Genomic DNA, 13,572 nt, shown 5'->3' on the forward strand with positions numbered 1-13,572 from the left:
ATTAGCAATCCGTTCACAACTTCAGTAGCCAGATGAGTCTCAGAGAACCGCGTCTCGACAAGCGCAACTCCTCTTACGAGGAGTGCTCTCAGACGGCACTTCCTAATTGCATTCGGTTGTAATTCATCCGATAGAGAAAGAAGCCATCCAACAGGAGTCCAGACTCACCATAAAGTGAAACGATCGTGTCATAACAGTCCTCGAAAAAACGGACACGCATGCATATTAGTAAACATCTGGGGAAAGAGAACAGTCAGCGACCTAGTTCTGACCTTAGACGCGAACATATCAGAGGTGCAAATTGTTTGGCTATTGCTTTGCCTTCTCGTCAAAGCTGGCTGCGCCAGCTACGACTGGGGCGGCAACGATTCTCATCACGAAGGACACAATGGGCAAAAAACTCACACTTATTTGGTCAATTGCAAAAGTTCAATGACTGCAAGAGATTAGAGCGAACGACATCGAGGTCGAAGAGAGGTCAGACAGGCAAAAAAGACGCGCATGCGAAGAATTTGTAGATCCATGCACGTGATACCCAGCGGCTCATACGGTTAACCAGCGCTTCCATATTCAAGCTGGTCAAAGTCGACCATGGCAGCCATTGCGCCGTCACGACTCGCCACGCTCACCCGCCTACGATGCTCGATATTTCAGACATCATATAATCCCACCTCGATACGTACGGGTGCCAAGTACCTTCGCGCTCGCCTCCGCGGGCCTTCGATGGTCGAATACTACCCACCCGAGGTCTCGATCGCTCAATTCAACCGAATGTCCGGAGGAGACTGGAGAATTGTCGACCCACAGGAGGATATGAGGCTAGCAGACGTTGAGGCTAAGAAACGCAGAGGAAAAGGCGCTCCGAAGAAGGCGAAGTCAAAAGGTGTGTGCTTGTTATCAGCGCTAGTCGAGCTGGTGATAACATATACGCCCCATAGCCGACAGTCGGAGAACGGCCAGGAGGCGGTGATTTATGTTGGCGAGATACTTGTTCCTTATGTCCACAGGTGCCTACATTGTTCAGTTGCTCGGATACGGGATATGCACAAGTGGCTGTTGAAGCGTTTTTAGTGAACGTTTTTACCAAGGTGAGACCTTGCAAGCCTCTCATCACTCTCGAGACGCAACTAGCGATCAAGATTGTTTGATGATGGGACGTATTTGGGAGCGCTGCTAAGATGGTACAATCAGTACTGTGTGCCAGTTGACTTCGGTGAAGCTGGTCCATCTGCCATAAATATTATGTTTGACTACTCGCAGGATTGCTGCTGTGATGGTGTCTGTCCACCTTGTTCGCAAATCGCTCTGTGTCTAACGGGCTCTCCCTGAATCCCTTGCATACTGAATTGTCTGCTGGACCATATTTGCGCACCTCACGACTCAGCGATGGCCCTGTGACCTCTAGGATAAAAAGCCTCTGCTCAGCAGCCGCTCACGGTGATTAATATTGTGACTCTTGCGTCTTGAACCTCGACAAAGGCTCACGTGGTACGCGTACTTTGTGGGCGTCCATGAGCGCTTGACGTCAGTTGCTCATAGTACTCGCTCTTGGAACTCGCTGTGACTCCGGTATAGAATAGCCCCTTTCCTTATTTGTTTATTGCACCATGACCGCCCACGTACGCGAGAAACAGCAAGCCGCCCCAGATGAGAGTGGAATCGGGCCTTGGTCAGAGGAACTAGTGAGTATCAATCCCTGTACTACCGTCACAGCACGTGTTAGTGACTATATGCGTGTAGGAACACTTAGTATCCGGCGCACAGTGTCGCACCCGTGAGTCTGAGCTGGCAATGGAAATCCGTCTGGAGGGGCTGCGTCTCCAAGAAGCACTGTGCGCCCGCGACACGGTCGCCAATCACTTCACCACTGCGTGCATCTCGATCCGGGAGAAGACCGCAGCCATCGAGCGCTTGCAATACGAGAAGGGTGACCTGGAGAAACAGCTGAAGCTCTTGAATGGCAGGCAAGCTACCTTTCATGCGCCAAATACGACCACTCAAATTGCCGAGGACAAGCGGAAGCTAGTGACCGAGGTTGCCAAGCTAGCCGAGATCCTTCGCGGCATGCAAGATGAGATCGCCAAGGTAGGAAAGGCGCATATACCCGGTTCTGCAAGAGGCCATAGGACCCCTCTGCTGGAGGCGGAAAATGCGTGCCAAGTATGTCAGATGCGCCCCTCCGCATCCGCTGAACCATCTCGTTGATCTTGCGTCAGACTAGCAAGCCGGACTGGGAGGTCTCCGTTCACAGGATCTTGTCTCTTTTCCATGAATCACACTCGCTCGGCGTCCTGCGCGACGCCACCAACGACGGACCAAGCTTATTGTCGCCAATGTCCCCTTCTCCGGCGATGACTTGGTCTCCCCGGACGCCACAGGCAGAACTGGCTACGGAATTCCATAGATTGACAATTGAAGACAGCACGCGGGCAGACCACACAGTGCGCTATACGCTCTCTCCTGATCTACACATGATATTTTCCTGAGGTTGAGCAGGCCCATGCCGGCGGCCCAGATGCAATGGAGAGAATCCGAGCCAGGAACGCAACACTAGCGGCTCTTCCTCTGCCCTCGGAGACACCTCCTGATATCCTCATGCCTATCGTCATTCCTTCTCCATTTACATTCCAAGATTTCCTCGGCACTACCACTGTGGTAGGTCGTCCATCCGATGTTGGTCGGTGGCTGACAGGGAACGAACGCGGGGGTGAATTGACGCACGCCAGTCTTTGCGCACTCAGTGAGCCACCTTGTTCTCAACTGTGGTCGTTCACTTCATGGACATGTGTGCTGGCGAAGGCTAGGAAATTACCGGGTGTTCCAGGAGTCGACGACGTCTTGGTGTCCTGAGCGTGAGGAACACGGGTACTTCCTTACGCCCATGTACAAATGTCATACCAATCCCCGTGTGACGACCGCCCACCAGTGGACTGCTGCTGACATTGACACGAAGCTGGACAAGCCAACCGGTGGGTGGTCTTAGTCATGGTGCTAGCCGCGAACTGACGCTACGATACTATGCAGAATGCTTCTACAACAAAGACGGCAAGTGGTACTACGCCGGGGTCTACAAGGCATTCTGGCTGGCCCAGCTGTCGACGCAGGAGTGGGATGCACTCTCGACGGAGGTACGACGCACATCTGCATGCTTACTCCTGATCTTTCCTTGGCAGGATGCGACGCATAGACTGCTCAAGCGCTAATCAAAGAAACGCTCGCTGGGCGGAAGAACACGTCGGCGCAGAACGTCTACGAGACAGGACAGCTGTACGCGGCGGGTGCGCTGAAGGTGGGGTGTATCGGGCTGCAGTGCATCGGATTCAACGAGGGGCTGTATGTGATGGTTATGGAACAGGCGGGCAAGTGTGGGCAGACGGGGCGGTGGCGGGTTGGGACGTCGTGCGGGGGACATAGCCCGGGGGCGACGTGGACGACAATGACGATGCCACTGTCGCCGAACATAGGAAGCGCGATTGCGACCAGCGGCGCCAGGATGGAGAGCAAGCTGGACCATGTGGTTGACGACAGGTGAGGGCAATGTGGACGGCCGAATGGTGGGATTGCCTCGATGTATGTTTTGACCTTCCGGGTTGTTTTCATGTTGGGTGTGGCTGTATGCATGTGATGGAACATGGATAATGTGAGATTTGAACGTTTTGATGTCTTCGGGTCTTCACGCAGACACGAAAGCAAAAAAAGGTTTACGAGGTGCACGACCCAGAGACTCGGACTACATTCCCAATCTCCTAAAACTAAGTCCGCCGCAGCCTCCAGTTTGCGGACGTTCTTCTCTGGCCTGAAGAGGTCAGTTTACTCTGCAGGTAAGCCTATCTCCGGGTTGTAGGTCACACCAGCTGGTATCGGGTCCGTCACAGCGGCGCGGAGTTTTGTTTTGATCTGTGCTGCGGTATCCGTGAGGAAGATGCGCGTCCGAAGTCGACAGGCGTTATGTGCCTACATCTCACGCGATCGTGGTGCCATCACGGTTCATGACTCCGCGAATGACCGTGTAGGACACAGGTGTTGCACCAGGCAGGCCGGAGTAGCAAGCAAATGCGGCAGACACTTGGAGTAAGTCAAGAAAGCATTCGGAAGAGAACATCTTCCACGAGATTCGGATACGTTGAACCACCATCACAGGCTCGCACCCAGAAAGCTTGTTATCTTCCAGAAATGACTGGCCCTTTGGCAGTATATCATATACGCATGACGTGAGGCTAACAAAAGATCACAATACAAATGGTTAGACATGCCAAGCGGATACGTAATCTGTCTCGATGCGCATAGGTATGTGATATAGTCCATAAGAGGAGCTTTGATACCTACTGTGTGGAATTGTTATCAGATTGTCACAAAATAGGCACGTCGAAACCTATACCTTGAACGGTTGTTGCTACCCCCAGTCTAGTAAGGGTGGGAGATTGAAATAAGCAGGCAAGTTACGCCAAGTCGCTTGATTTATGCGATTGAAATGTGCCCTCATCATGCACTTGCAGGCTCTGCATAGGACCTTGAGACTAGGCCACGACTGAGAGTCGCAGGGGTTCGATAAGTCCCATACATGATGGAAGTATCCTTCCCTCAATGCATCTTGAGGGAGTTGCGACAGCGCAGTTGTGCATCCGGTTTGGTCACTGCATTTGCTGCTGCACTGAGGATGGAGCAGCCACGGAGCAGTTCTCCGATCCGACCAGATCGAGTCGCGCCCCTGCAGTATGTGCACCGTATCCTCTGGTGACAGAAATTCCACCGTACCATCTGGCCGATGCCACCCTTGGATCAGCACATCAGGGTCCAATTGCATACAATGGAGTAGTGCAGCGGGAAGTATTGACGGAATCTTGGCGAAATGCGCCAAATTTACTGCCAAAACTGCATTTGGGGCGGGCTTGACATATTCAACGTTGAGCCAAGCAGAGAGAGTGATCGGATAAAATGACTTGAAACAAGTCAATGCATCTTGGCGAAGATCAGCGACATCGTACTTGTGGGTGATCCGAAGCAGGGAAGCAGCGAATGAAAGTGACATTCTTTGCCGGTGCGCACGATATCTATGTGCATGGTCAATATGGGGACCTTAACTACACTAACGATGTGTGAAACACATACGGGTCAGTGTTATACAGCGCCGAAAGCAGTGCCGTCGCATCCTCAGTGTTGTCCGAGAGCCTCACAATGGGGCAGCCCTCCGTACGCTCAGCTGTGTCATAACCAGAGACTAAAACATTACACAGTGTTGAGGACTGGCGACCTAGGATGCTCCTATGCACGCGAAACCCGACCGAGCCAGCAACGAGAATCACGTTGCCATCTTCCCACCAAAGTCGCTGATGGCGGCTGAAGTTGTTAAGCTCAGCTTGTTGTCCATTGGGCGATGTTTCATGAGTTTTTTCCGATAAACGAGCTCGTTTTCTCGGAGGAGGATGTAACCTCTTTGAACTTGACGCCGTGCCGGACGACGGTGAGGTTAAATTATTGTGTGGCCTACCAGGGCCAAGTGCAGCGATGAAATAAAGTCAGTAATCGACAGGTAATGAAATAGCCAGATGACGCACATGACGATTACATCTGGTGTAGAGACTGTTACGACAGAGCTGCGTAGGTGAAATTGCGCAGTGTTGCTCTTGGCCTGCAATACCAAAGTGAGTAGGATTCAAATGAGAGTATTGACCATGAGTGCCTTCTATTTCAAAGATCGATTCCGAAAGAACAGCTAGTCTTCTATGTAGGCAAGAACAAGTACTGGCAAGCCAAAAATGCGTTACCCGTGTAAAATGCCCGTCAGGTGACCACGACATCCGATACGAGAGTTACTAGCACTTGGACTCTAATTGCCGTCTTCACCTTGACATAAGCTTACTAACAACAACAATATTTCTTCATCAGTACTTCAAGAACCTTAGCATGCAATTGCCGGATGCTTTGACAAGCATAGAAGGCCTATCGCACTCTCGCTACACCCGCGCCCCTATCAGACGTCTCTGCTCGTACCCACTGGGCCTACGAATCGTAAATGACGTGCATGCTCTCCGCTTGCGCACGCGTGCACTCCTTCCGGCGGCCCTCTCCCATACTCATTGGTTTCTCCTGTGTGCGAAGCTGTCCTACCGGGCTCTCTCGAACCCTCAGGTGCGCCACAGCGTTTGCGGTGGCGGAGTCGGCGAGCCTATCTGCGCTGGGATGCACAGGCGCGTCAGCCCTCCGGCATGTCCTGCTCAGGCGGTTTGCAGCCGGCGGTTTGCATGACTTTGTTGGTGGTAACCAATCTTTCCCGACGCCCTGGGACTGGGAGTCTTGTGGGGACCACCGCGCGGCGCCAGTGGGAAGATGGCGCGGACGTGCTTGGTAGTTATCAGTGGCAGACTTTGTTGACTTTTGGGTATGTCGGGCAAGCGTCGCTGCCGGCCCGGGTCACGTGGTCGTGCGCCGGTGTGGGAATAGGACTTATGTAGGCGTTGCGCGCCGTAGGTAGCCCCATCGGTTTGTAACCTTATCCACCATTGATCCCTGTCCATCGAGGACGTTGGCTGCCGGTGGTCTTTCCGGCGTCATTCTCACAGACTTGGCATTAATGCTCTGTATAGATATGGACTGTAGCGACCTATAATTCTATGTGCGGGGAAACTCAGTATTTCTGATTGGGGTCCATGCCGGTATAAACCTCCCTTCCTCTGAGAGTGGGCGGTACATTGAGACCTATATTTTATTCACATTGTGTGAGCCGTTGAGCAGTGCATGGACAATGCCGCATACCCTCAGTACTCGACCTAGGCACGAAATTCAGCGCAGAATACGAGCTGAAATCTACTCAGATCCGTGCTGGAGTCCGTTCTTGTCGCGACTTGAGGTCAAGCGACAGGGGAATATCTAAAAAGCGAGGGGCGTTCGACTGGTTCTCACCGAAGCGATGGTGAGCAAGGCTCAAACCTAAGGCTAGGGACAAGAAAATGTATTAGTTAGTATGAGTAAGAAAGTGGTGCAAAGGGATGCTTACTGACCTAGGGACAAGAGGTCAAAACTGAGGTCCCTAGGGCAGCAGAGGCCGGCTTATATACATGGGGAGATAAGGGCAGGCTGTGTGCACTGGTCCGTGCGCAGCTGGTCCGTGCGCAGCATGCCGACGCAGCCCCGGGGGCTGGTGAGTCAGAGCGGCTGTGTCAGCGGAGCTGTCACGAGTTGGCACGGCGTCTAGCCGTTTTTTTAATTTTTCCTTTTTGCGGGCTCGAACCTGCGACCTCTGTACTACTTGCCTGATACAGACGCGTTATTATCTACTGTACGATTAGATTAGATGGGGCGGCAGTGCACGGCACAGCTCGGGCTCCGCTGACACAGCCGCTTTGACTCACCAGCCCCCGTGGCCGCGTCGGCATGCTGCGCACGGACCAGCTGCGCATGGACCAGCGCGCACAGCCTGCCCTTATCTCCCCATGTATATAAGCCGGCCTCTGCTGCCCTAGGGACCTTAGTTTCGACCTCTTGTCCCTAGGTCAGTAAGCATCCCTTTGCACCACTTTCTTACTCATACTAACTAATACATTTTCTTGTCCCTAGCCTTAGGTTTGAGCCTCGCTCACCATCGCTTCGGTGAGAATTAGTCGGACGCCCCCAGCTTTTTAGGTTTCCCCAGTCGCTTGACCCCAAGTCACGACATTAGGTCGAAACTCCCCACTGCTGCCAGCATCCCTTGAGACTCCCACAACCCACACTCACTTCCTGTAGGTCGGGTGGTGCGCACCCTTACGATACGATACGATACGTAGAGCCTACGTTACATCGCCAACACTCAGGGAACGAACCTTTCAGCACCTGCACTTCAGTGGGCGGTGCTTGTCCTTAACCGGACGCGTGGACTAGGTTCCTGCTGCATACTAGCCAAAAGCAGTACTGGGCCCCACGTGAATCGCGAATCCTAGTGTCACCTCGGGTGCCGTAGGTGTAAGCTAGTCTACAACGGCCTTTCGTAGTACACGCACCTCCCCTTCCTCCCTCCATCCATCGTGGCTGAAGAAGCCTTCAATTGCGCGGGACTTGAGCACGCATTCGACGCCGAAGATCACGTTGACGTCGCATGCTTCGACGATCCCGGCTCCCTCTTCTTCAACTGTGACTGGCAGCCGTGCCCTAATCGAACCCCGCGCTCCATCACTGTTGAAGACGGATGCTTTGTGCCCATCCGATGAGTCCAACACCCCCTTGGACCAGATCTCAAATACGCATCCTGATCTGTCTCCTGCCACGTCACTCCCGTCGCATCGCGTCCCGCCTCCCCAGGCACCCGCATCCCCCAACCTGTCACCAGTACAGGTCAAGCGCGAGGAGACCCCGATCTCCCTCGAAGAACTGAGGCAGTCGCACAGCCTTCAGCGGCCCCTCAAGCGATCCCCCAGCCCTCCTTGGGGCCGCGGTTGGAAAGGCCTCCCAAGACCGAGCCCAGCGACACTCCACCGCATTCTTGGACCGGCTCGTCGTCAGCGGTCACCACCTCGCCTTCAGTCCCTATCTTATGTAACCCCGCCCCCGGGCTTCCTCCATCGCCTCCACCGCCGTCGCCGCCGCGAGGCCGCACAAGCACTCGTTCCTCGCGAAGTTTGCCCGGCGGACAGTCACAACAGTCGCCTTCGTCCGCAGGCAGTCCTCCGTCCCCCTCGTCGCCGGTAATGTCGTCGCCAGCACCCCCTCCCGATAAGGAGATGTTGAAGCTTCTCCTTCCTCTCCGATATGATGGCAAAACGGTCGTCGAGTGCAACCGCTTCATCTCCCAGTTGCTCATTTACTGGGCAATCAATACGACCCTCTCCACTGTCGAGTTGAAGGTCCAAGTTGCCCTCAGCCTCCTCGATGGTGACGCGCGAGCCTGGGCCACTCCCATCTTTGCCCAGCTTGCCACTGTCCAGATTGGGACTCAGGAAGCCACGACTCCATTCACCGATGAAGCAGCCTTTCTCACGGCGTTCAAGGCTTGCTTTGGAAATCTCGACGACGCCGCCGCTGCACAGGTAGAGCTCACCAAGCTCTACGCTGACAAAACTGTGCGCGAGAAGCGCACCGCCGCAGAATTCTCTGCACTGTTCAAGGGTCCGGCGGACCGTTCCGGGTATGGGGACCTGGAACTACGTGACAAGTACTTGAGCGGTATCCCCTCCCGCGTCTATCGCAAAATTGAGCTCGAGACCTTTGCCACATGGCAAGCCGCTGACAAGCGCGCCACCGAGGTCGAGCAAATCCTCAATGTCAGCCGGGCCTGTCGGCCCGAGCTAAACAATTTCTTCTCGACTCGAGGCCGAGGACACGGAGGGGCACATGGTGGTGCACCTCAACCACAAGGAGCTTCGGCCAGCATCAATGTGGCCGTCGGAAAAGGTGACTTCCCCAGCAGTTGCTTTGGCTGCGGGAAGCAAGGGTACCAACGCTTCGAGTGCCCCAACTGTAAGGACAAGTCTTACACAAAACGCGCCGACACGCGGGCTACGGTTGCCTCGGGCTCTACCCAGGCGGCGACAAGCGCCCCCGTCGCTTCACCCTCGGCGAGTATAAGCGCCGCTTCAGCGAAATCGGAAAGTTCCGAGCTGGCGGACTTAATAGCACAGATGAAGTCGATGCGCGAGGAACTGGAGCACTATCGAGCACTCAAAGAGGAGTCTTTTTGATCCGGTCCGCGCTTCGTGCTGCACGCGTCAGGCCGCGTAATAACAATGTGTACAATGTATTGGCGACCGCTAATGTGTATGAGTTGGACCACAGGTCCCAGCATTTCCACATCCCGGTGCGCCTTAGAGGAAAAAGACGGCACAAGGACATAATCGCTATGGTGGACAGCGGAGCCACCACAAAGTTTATCAATAAGCGATTCATCACAGAAAATAAGGTGCAGACGCGGAAGCTCAAAGAGCCGATTCCGCTATACAATATTGACGGCACCCTTAACAAAGACGGAAACATCTCGGAAGTAGCAGTGCTGCAGATGCAAATAGGAGAACACGTCGAGAAGACGGTGTTCACGGTCACGGACATCGGTCCTGAGGATGTAATCGTTGGGTTAGACTGGCTACGTGAGCACAACCCCGAGATCGACTGGGAGTCAGGCTCTCTCAAATTATCGCGCTGTCCTGAAACGTGCAGTGCCAGGAAAACTGGCCGAATGGAGCAAGCAGCGACTGCGCGTGACACGGGGGTCAGGCCCACGGCGCGCAGGCATTCGCCGAAGTCCAAACGGTCAGTCATAGGTGCCTGCCGGAGTAAGGTACTCCCGGACTTCGAACCCAAAGAAGATCCGGTGGAAATAGAATGGGATGAGGCCGACTTGATCGAAGCCTGGGAGCAAGGTGTCACGCTTCCCGGCGCCCCTCAGCTGTTTGTCGCAGCCAGGCATACGTACTCCCAGCTGTTCGCTGAGGAAGAGATCAAAAAAAAGGTCGTTAAGACCGCCGAGGAGTCGGTACCTAAACAGTACCACGAGTTCCTGAATGTCTTCTCCAAGGAAGCATCAGAACGGCTACCTGAAAGGAAGCCTTACGATCACGCGATCGAACTCGTGCCCGGCTACTCAACATTCCATTCGAAGGTGTATCCCCTGTCGAACAACGAACAAGAGGAACTGGACAGGTTCCTAAAAGAGCAGTTGGCGAAGGGCTACATACGGGAATCGAAGTCGCCCATTTCGTCTCCCTTCTTCTTCATCAAAAAGAAGGAAGGGACACTTCGACCCGTACAGGACTACCGCCGATTGAACGCGATCACAGTCAAAAATCATTATCCCTTGCCGTTGATTGCCGAGATGGTGGATAAGCTCCGCGGCGCTACGCTCTTCACAAAGTTCGACGTCCGATGGGGATACAATAACGTCCGGATCAAGGCCGGTGATGAGTGGAAGGCGGCCTTTGTAACTAACCGAGGGTTGTACGAGCCCTTGGTGATGTTCTTTGGTCTCACCAACTCCCCCGCGACCTTCCAGGCGATGATGAACGAGATCTTCCACGATCTCATCGTCGGTGGCAAGATCCTTGTGTACCTAGATGATATACTCATCTTCTCCACCAGTAAAAAGGAGCATGAGAAGGTCACACGCGAGGTTCTGCGCCGCCTTCAGGACAATGATCTATTCCTGAAGCCTGAGAAGTGCGAATGGGACGTTCCCAAAGTCGACTACGTTGGCTACGTGTTCGGTGGCGATGAGGTAGCGATGGATCCTGCGAAGCTAAAAGGAATTAATGAGTGGCCGGTACCCCGGAACAAAAAAGATGTTCAGAAGTTCCGGGGGTTCTCCAACTTCTACCGCCATTTCATCAAAGACTTCGCTAAGATCTCGCAACCACTCGACCGACTCACAGGGAATGACCCATGGCATTGGGGCGAGGAAGAGCAGCACGCCTTCGATGAGCTCAAGCGGCTCTTCGCAACGACTCCAGTCCTGGCGCTGTACGACCCTAATCGAGAGACGCGCGTTGAGGTTGACGCCTCGGGCTACACCACTGGCGGCGTATTGATGCAGAAGCAGGATGACGGCAAATGGCATCCCATCGCCTTCAGATCCCATGCGATGGATCCGGCGCAGCGGAACTACGAGATCTACGACAAGGAGATGCTTGCAATCATCGAAGCACTAGATGATTGGCGCCACTACCTCAAGGGGTTACCCAATCAGTTCGAAATTGTCACCGATCACAAGAACCTCGAGTACTGGCGCACGTCCCAGCATCTCACGCGTCGTCAAGCACGCTGGTCACTGTTCCTAGCTCGCTTTGACTTCCGCATCACGCACAAAGCCGGGATGTCGAATGGAAAGGCTGATGCCCTGTCACGACGATCGGACCATCAGGTCGGCGATGAGGATGATAACACCGATCAGGTGGTTCTCAAACCAGAACGTTTTCGCATCGCCTCTGCCAGACGTGGCCACGCTTCGGTGATAGCTGATCAGTCGCTTCTGAAGCGCATCAGAGAGTGCTCGGAAAAGGATCGGGAGGTGGCCGAGGCACTTGAAAAGGTGCAGGACCTCGGGCCGCCCCGGCTGCAAAGGGGTTTTGAGGAATGGAATGCCGAACAAGGGCTTCTGCTGTTCCGCGGATGCGTGTACGTCCCAAAAAACGCGGAGCTCCGGCGGGATATAGTCAAGATCCACCACGACTCGCCGATCGCCGGTCATGGCGGTCGTGCCAAAACCCTGGAGCTCGTATCGCGGAACTACTGGTGGCCAGGAATGTCCAAGTTCGTCAATGAGTACGTAAGCACCTGCGACGTGTGCAACCGTACCAAGACATTCCCAGCCAAGCCCCAGGGTCCGCTGAAGCCGAACGAGATCCCCGAGCGCCCGTGGCAGATCATCACGACCGATATGATCGTCGGCTTGCCAAAGTCTGATGGATTTGACTTGATCCTGGTCACCACCGACCGCTTTACCAAGCAGGTCCACTTCTCGGCCTATCATGAGACCCTGACGGCAGAAGGTGCGGCAGATCTGTACATCCGCGATGTGTTCAAGCATCATGGGGCCCCGGCCAAGGTCATATCAGACCAAGGTCCCCAGTTCGCTTCGAAATATCTCCATGCGGTGTACAAGGGACTAGGGATCGAACCGGCGCTGTCTACAGTGTTCCACCCTCAGACGGACGGCCAGACTAAGCGCTGGAATCAGGAGATCGAGCAGTACCTGCGTGCCTTCACAAGCCACAGGCAGGATGATTGGGCGAAGCAGTTGCCGCTCGCGGAGTTCGCACTGAACAACCGAGTTCACTCCGCGACTGGGCACTCCCCATTCTTCCTGCATCAAGGGTACAATCCTGAAATCCAAGTGCGGATCAATCCGATGTCTGCGATGCCTGCGGCCGCTGATTGGCTCAAGATCCTGAAGGAGATTCGCGATGACACGCGCTCTGCGCTCGAGCTGTCAGCCGAGCGCATGAAGGTGTACTACGATAAGCACATGCAGGAGGCACCGGTCTTTGCGCCAGGGGACAAGGTCTGGCTTGATGCCCGGAACCTTAAGCTGAAACAGCCGAGCAAGAAGCTCAGTCCCAAGCGCCTCGGGCCTTATGCCGTGCGGCGAAAGCTCGGAGATCTGGATTACAAATTAATCCTGCCGAAGTCGGTGCCGGTGATACGACCTACGAAACCCTAACCCCTAACCTGGGTGCGACCTAAAGGGACTAGAGAGACGGATTATAGTCTTAAGAGAGGGGAGTTAGCAGCAAGGTGTCCCGCGGTTCGAGTGAACACGAGAAACGCCTTCGGAAAAGGCTACGAACGATGGGGAAGGTACGAGGTGGCTTCGACACGTCGTCGAAGCTACTCGGAAGCTGTGGATAGTTAGCGGAGACGATCGAAGCTCGGTAGAGCTCTTCGATGTATCGTAGAGAGAGAAGAGACACTATTCGATAGGGGGGGACTTAGCTTAGTACGCGGTTCGAGGTGCAACGCAGTTCTTCGACAATAGTCGAAGTCGAAAGGTTCGTCGAGACGGTATCGACGAGTGAACGCAGTGGACGAGGTTTCGAGGTTACGCAGCGAGGGACGAAGTGACGCAGCTGAGGACGTAGACGCAGGGCGAACTCGACTTATGAGCTCTGAACTCGG

General features: G+C 54.4%; 3 protein-coding genes across 3 annotated transcripts; 2 read left to right on the top strand and 1 right to left on the bottom strand.

Annotated features, from left to right (window-relative positions):
• Positions 1–591: 591 nt before the first annotated feature.
• On the top strand, positions 592–1,060 carry POSPLADRAFT_1050807 (hypothetical protein; the record flags this gene model as incomplete). Its single annotated transcript, XM_024480071.1, has 2 exons — positions 592–883; positions 1,008–1,060. The coding sequence occupies 2 exons, from the start codon at positions 592–594 to the stop codon at positions 1,058–1,060; spliced, it is 345 nt and encodes a 114-aa protein (XP_024333083.1).
• Positions 1,061–1,607: 547 nt separating this feature from the next.
• On the top strand, positions 1,608–3,532 carry POSPLADRAFT_1160289 (hypothetical protein; the record flags this gene model as incomplete). Its single annotated transcript, XM_024487525.1, has 7 exons — positions 1,608–1,682; positions 1,741–2,160; positions 2,217–2,441; positions 2,497–2,655; positions 2,825–2,969; positions 3,025–3,128; positions 3,188–3,532. 7 exons carry the CDS (start codon positions 1,608–1,610, stop codon positions 3,530–3,532), a joined length of 1,473 nt encoding a protein of 490 aa, XP_024333084.1.
• Positions 3,533–4,170: 638 nt separating this feature from the next.
• Positions 4,171–5,030, bottom strand: POSPLADRAFT_1175352 (hypothetical protein; the record flags this gene model as incomplete). The annotated part of the gene is made up of 2 exons (XM_024488345.1): positions 4,171–4,325; positions 4,379–5,030. A coding segment is annotated over one exon (637 nt), but the record flags the coding sequence as incomplete, so codon positions are not given.
• Between the last annotated feature and the right edge of the window lie 8,542 nt (positions 5,031–13,572).

This window comes from Postia placenta (assembly GCF_002117355.1).
Source record: "Postia placenta MAD-698-R-SB12 unplaced genomic scaffold POSPLAscaffold_24, whole genome shotgun sequence".
NCBI lineage: Eukaryota > Fungi > Basidiomycota > Agaricomycetes > Polyporales > Adustoporiaceae > Rhodonia > Rhodonia placenta.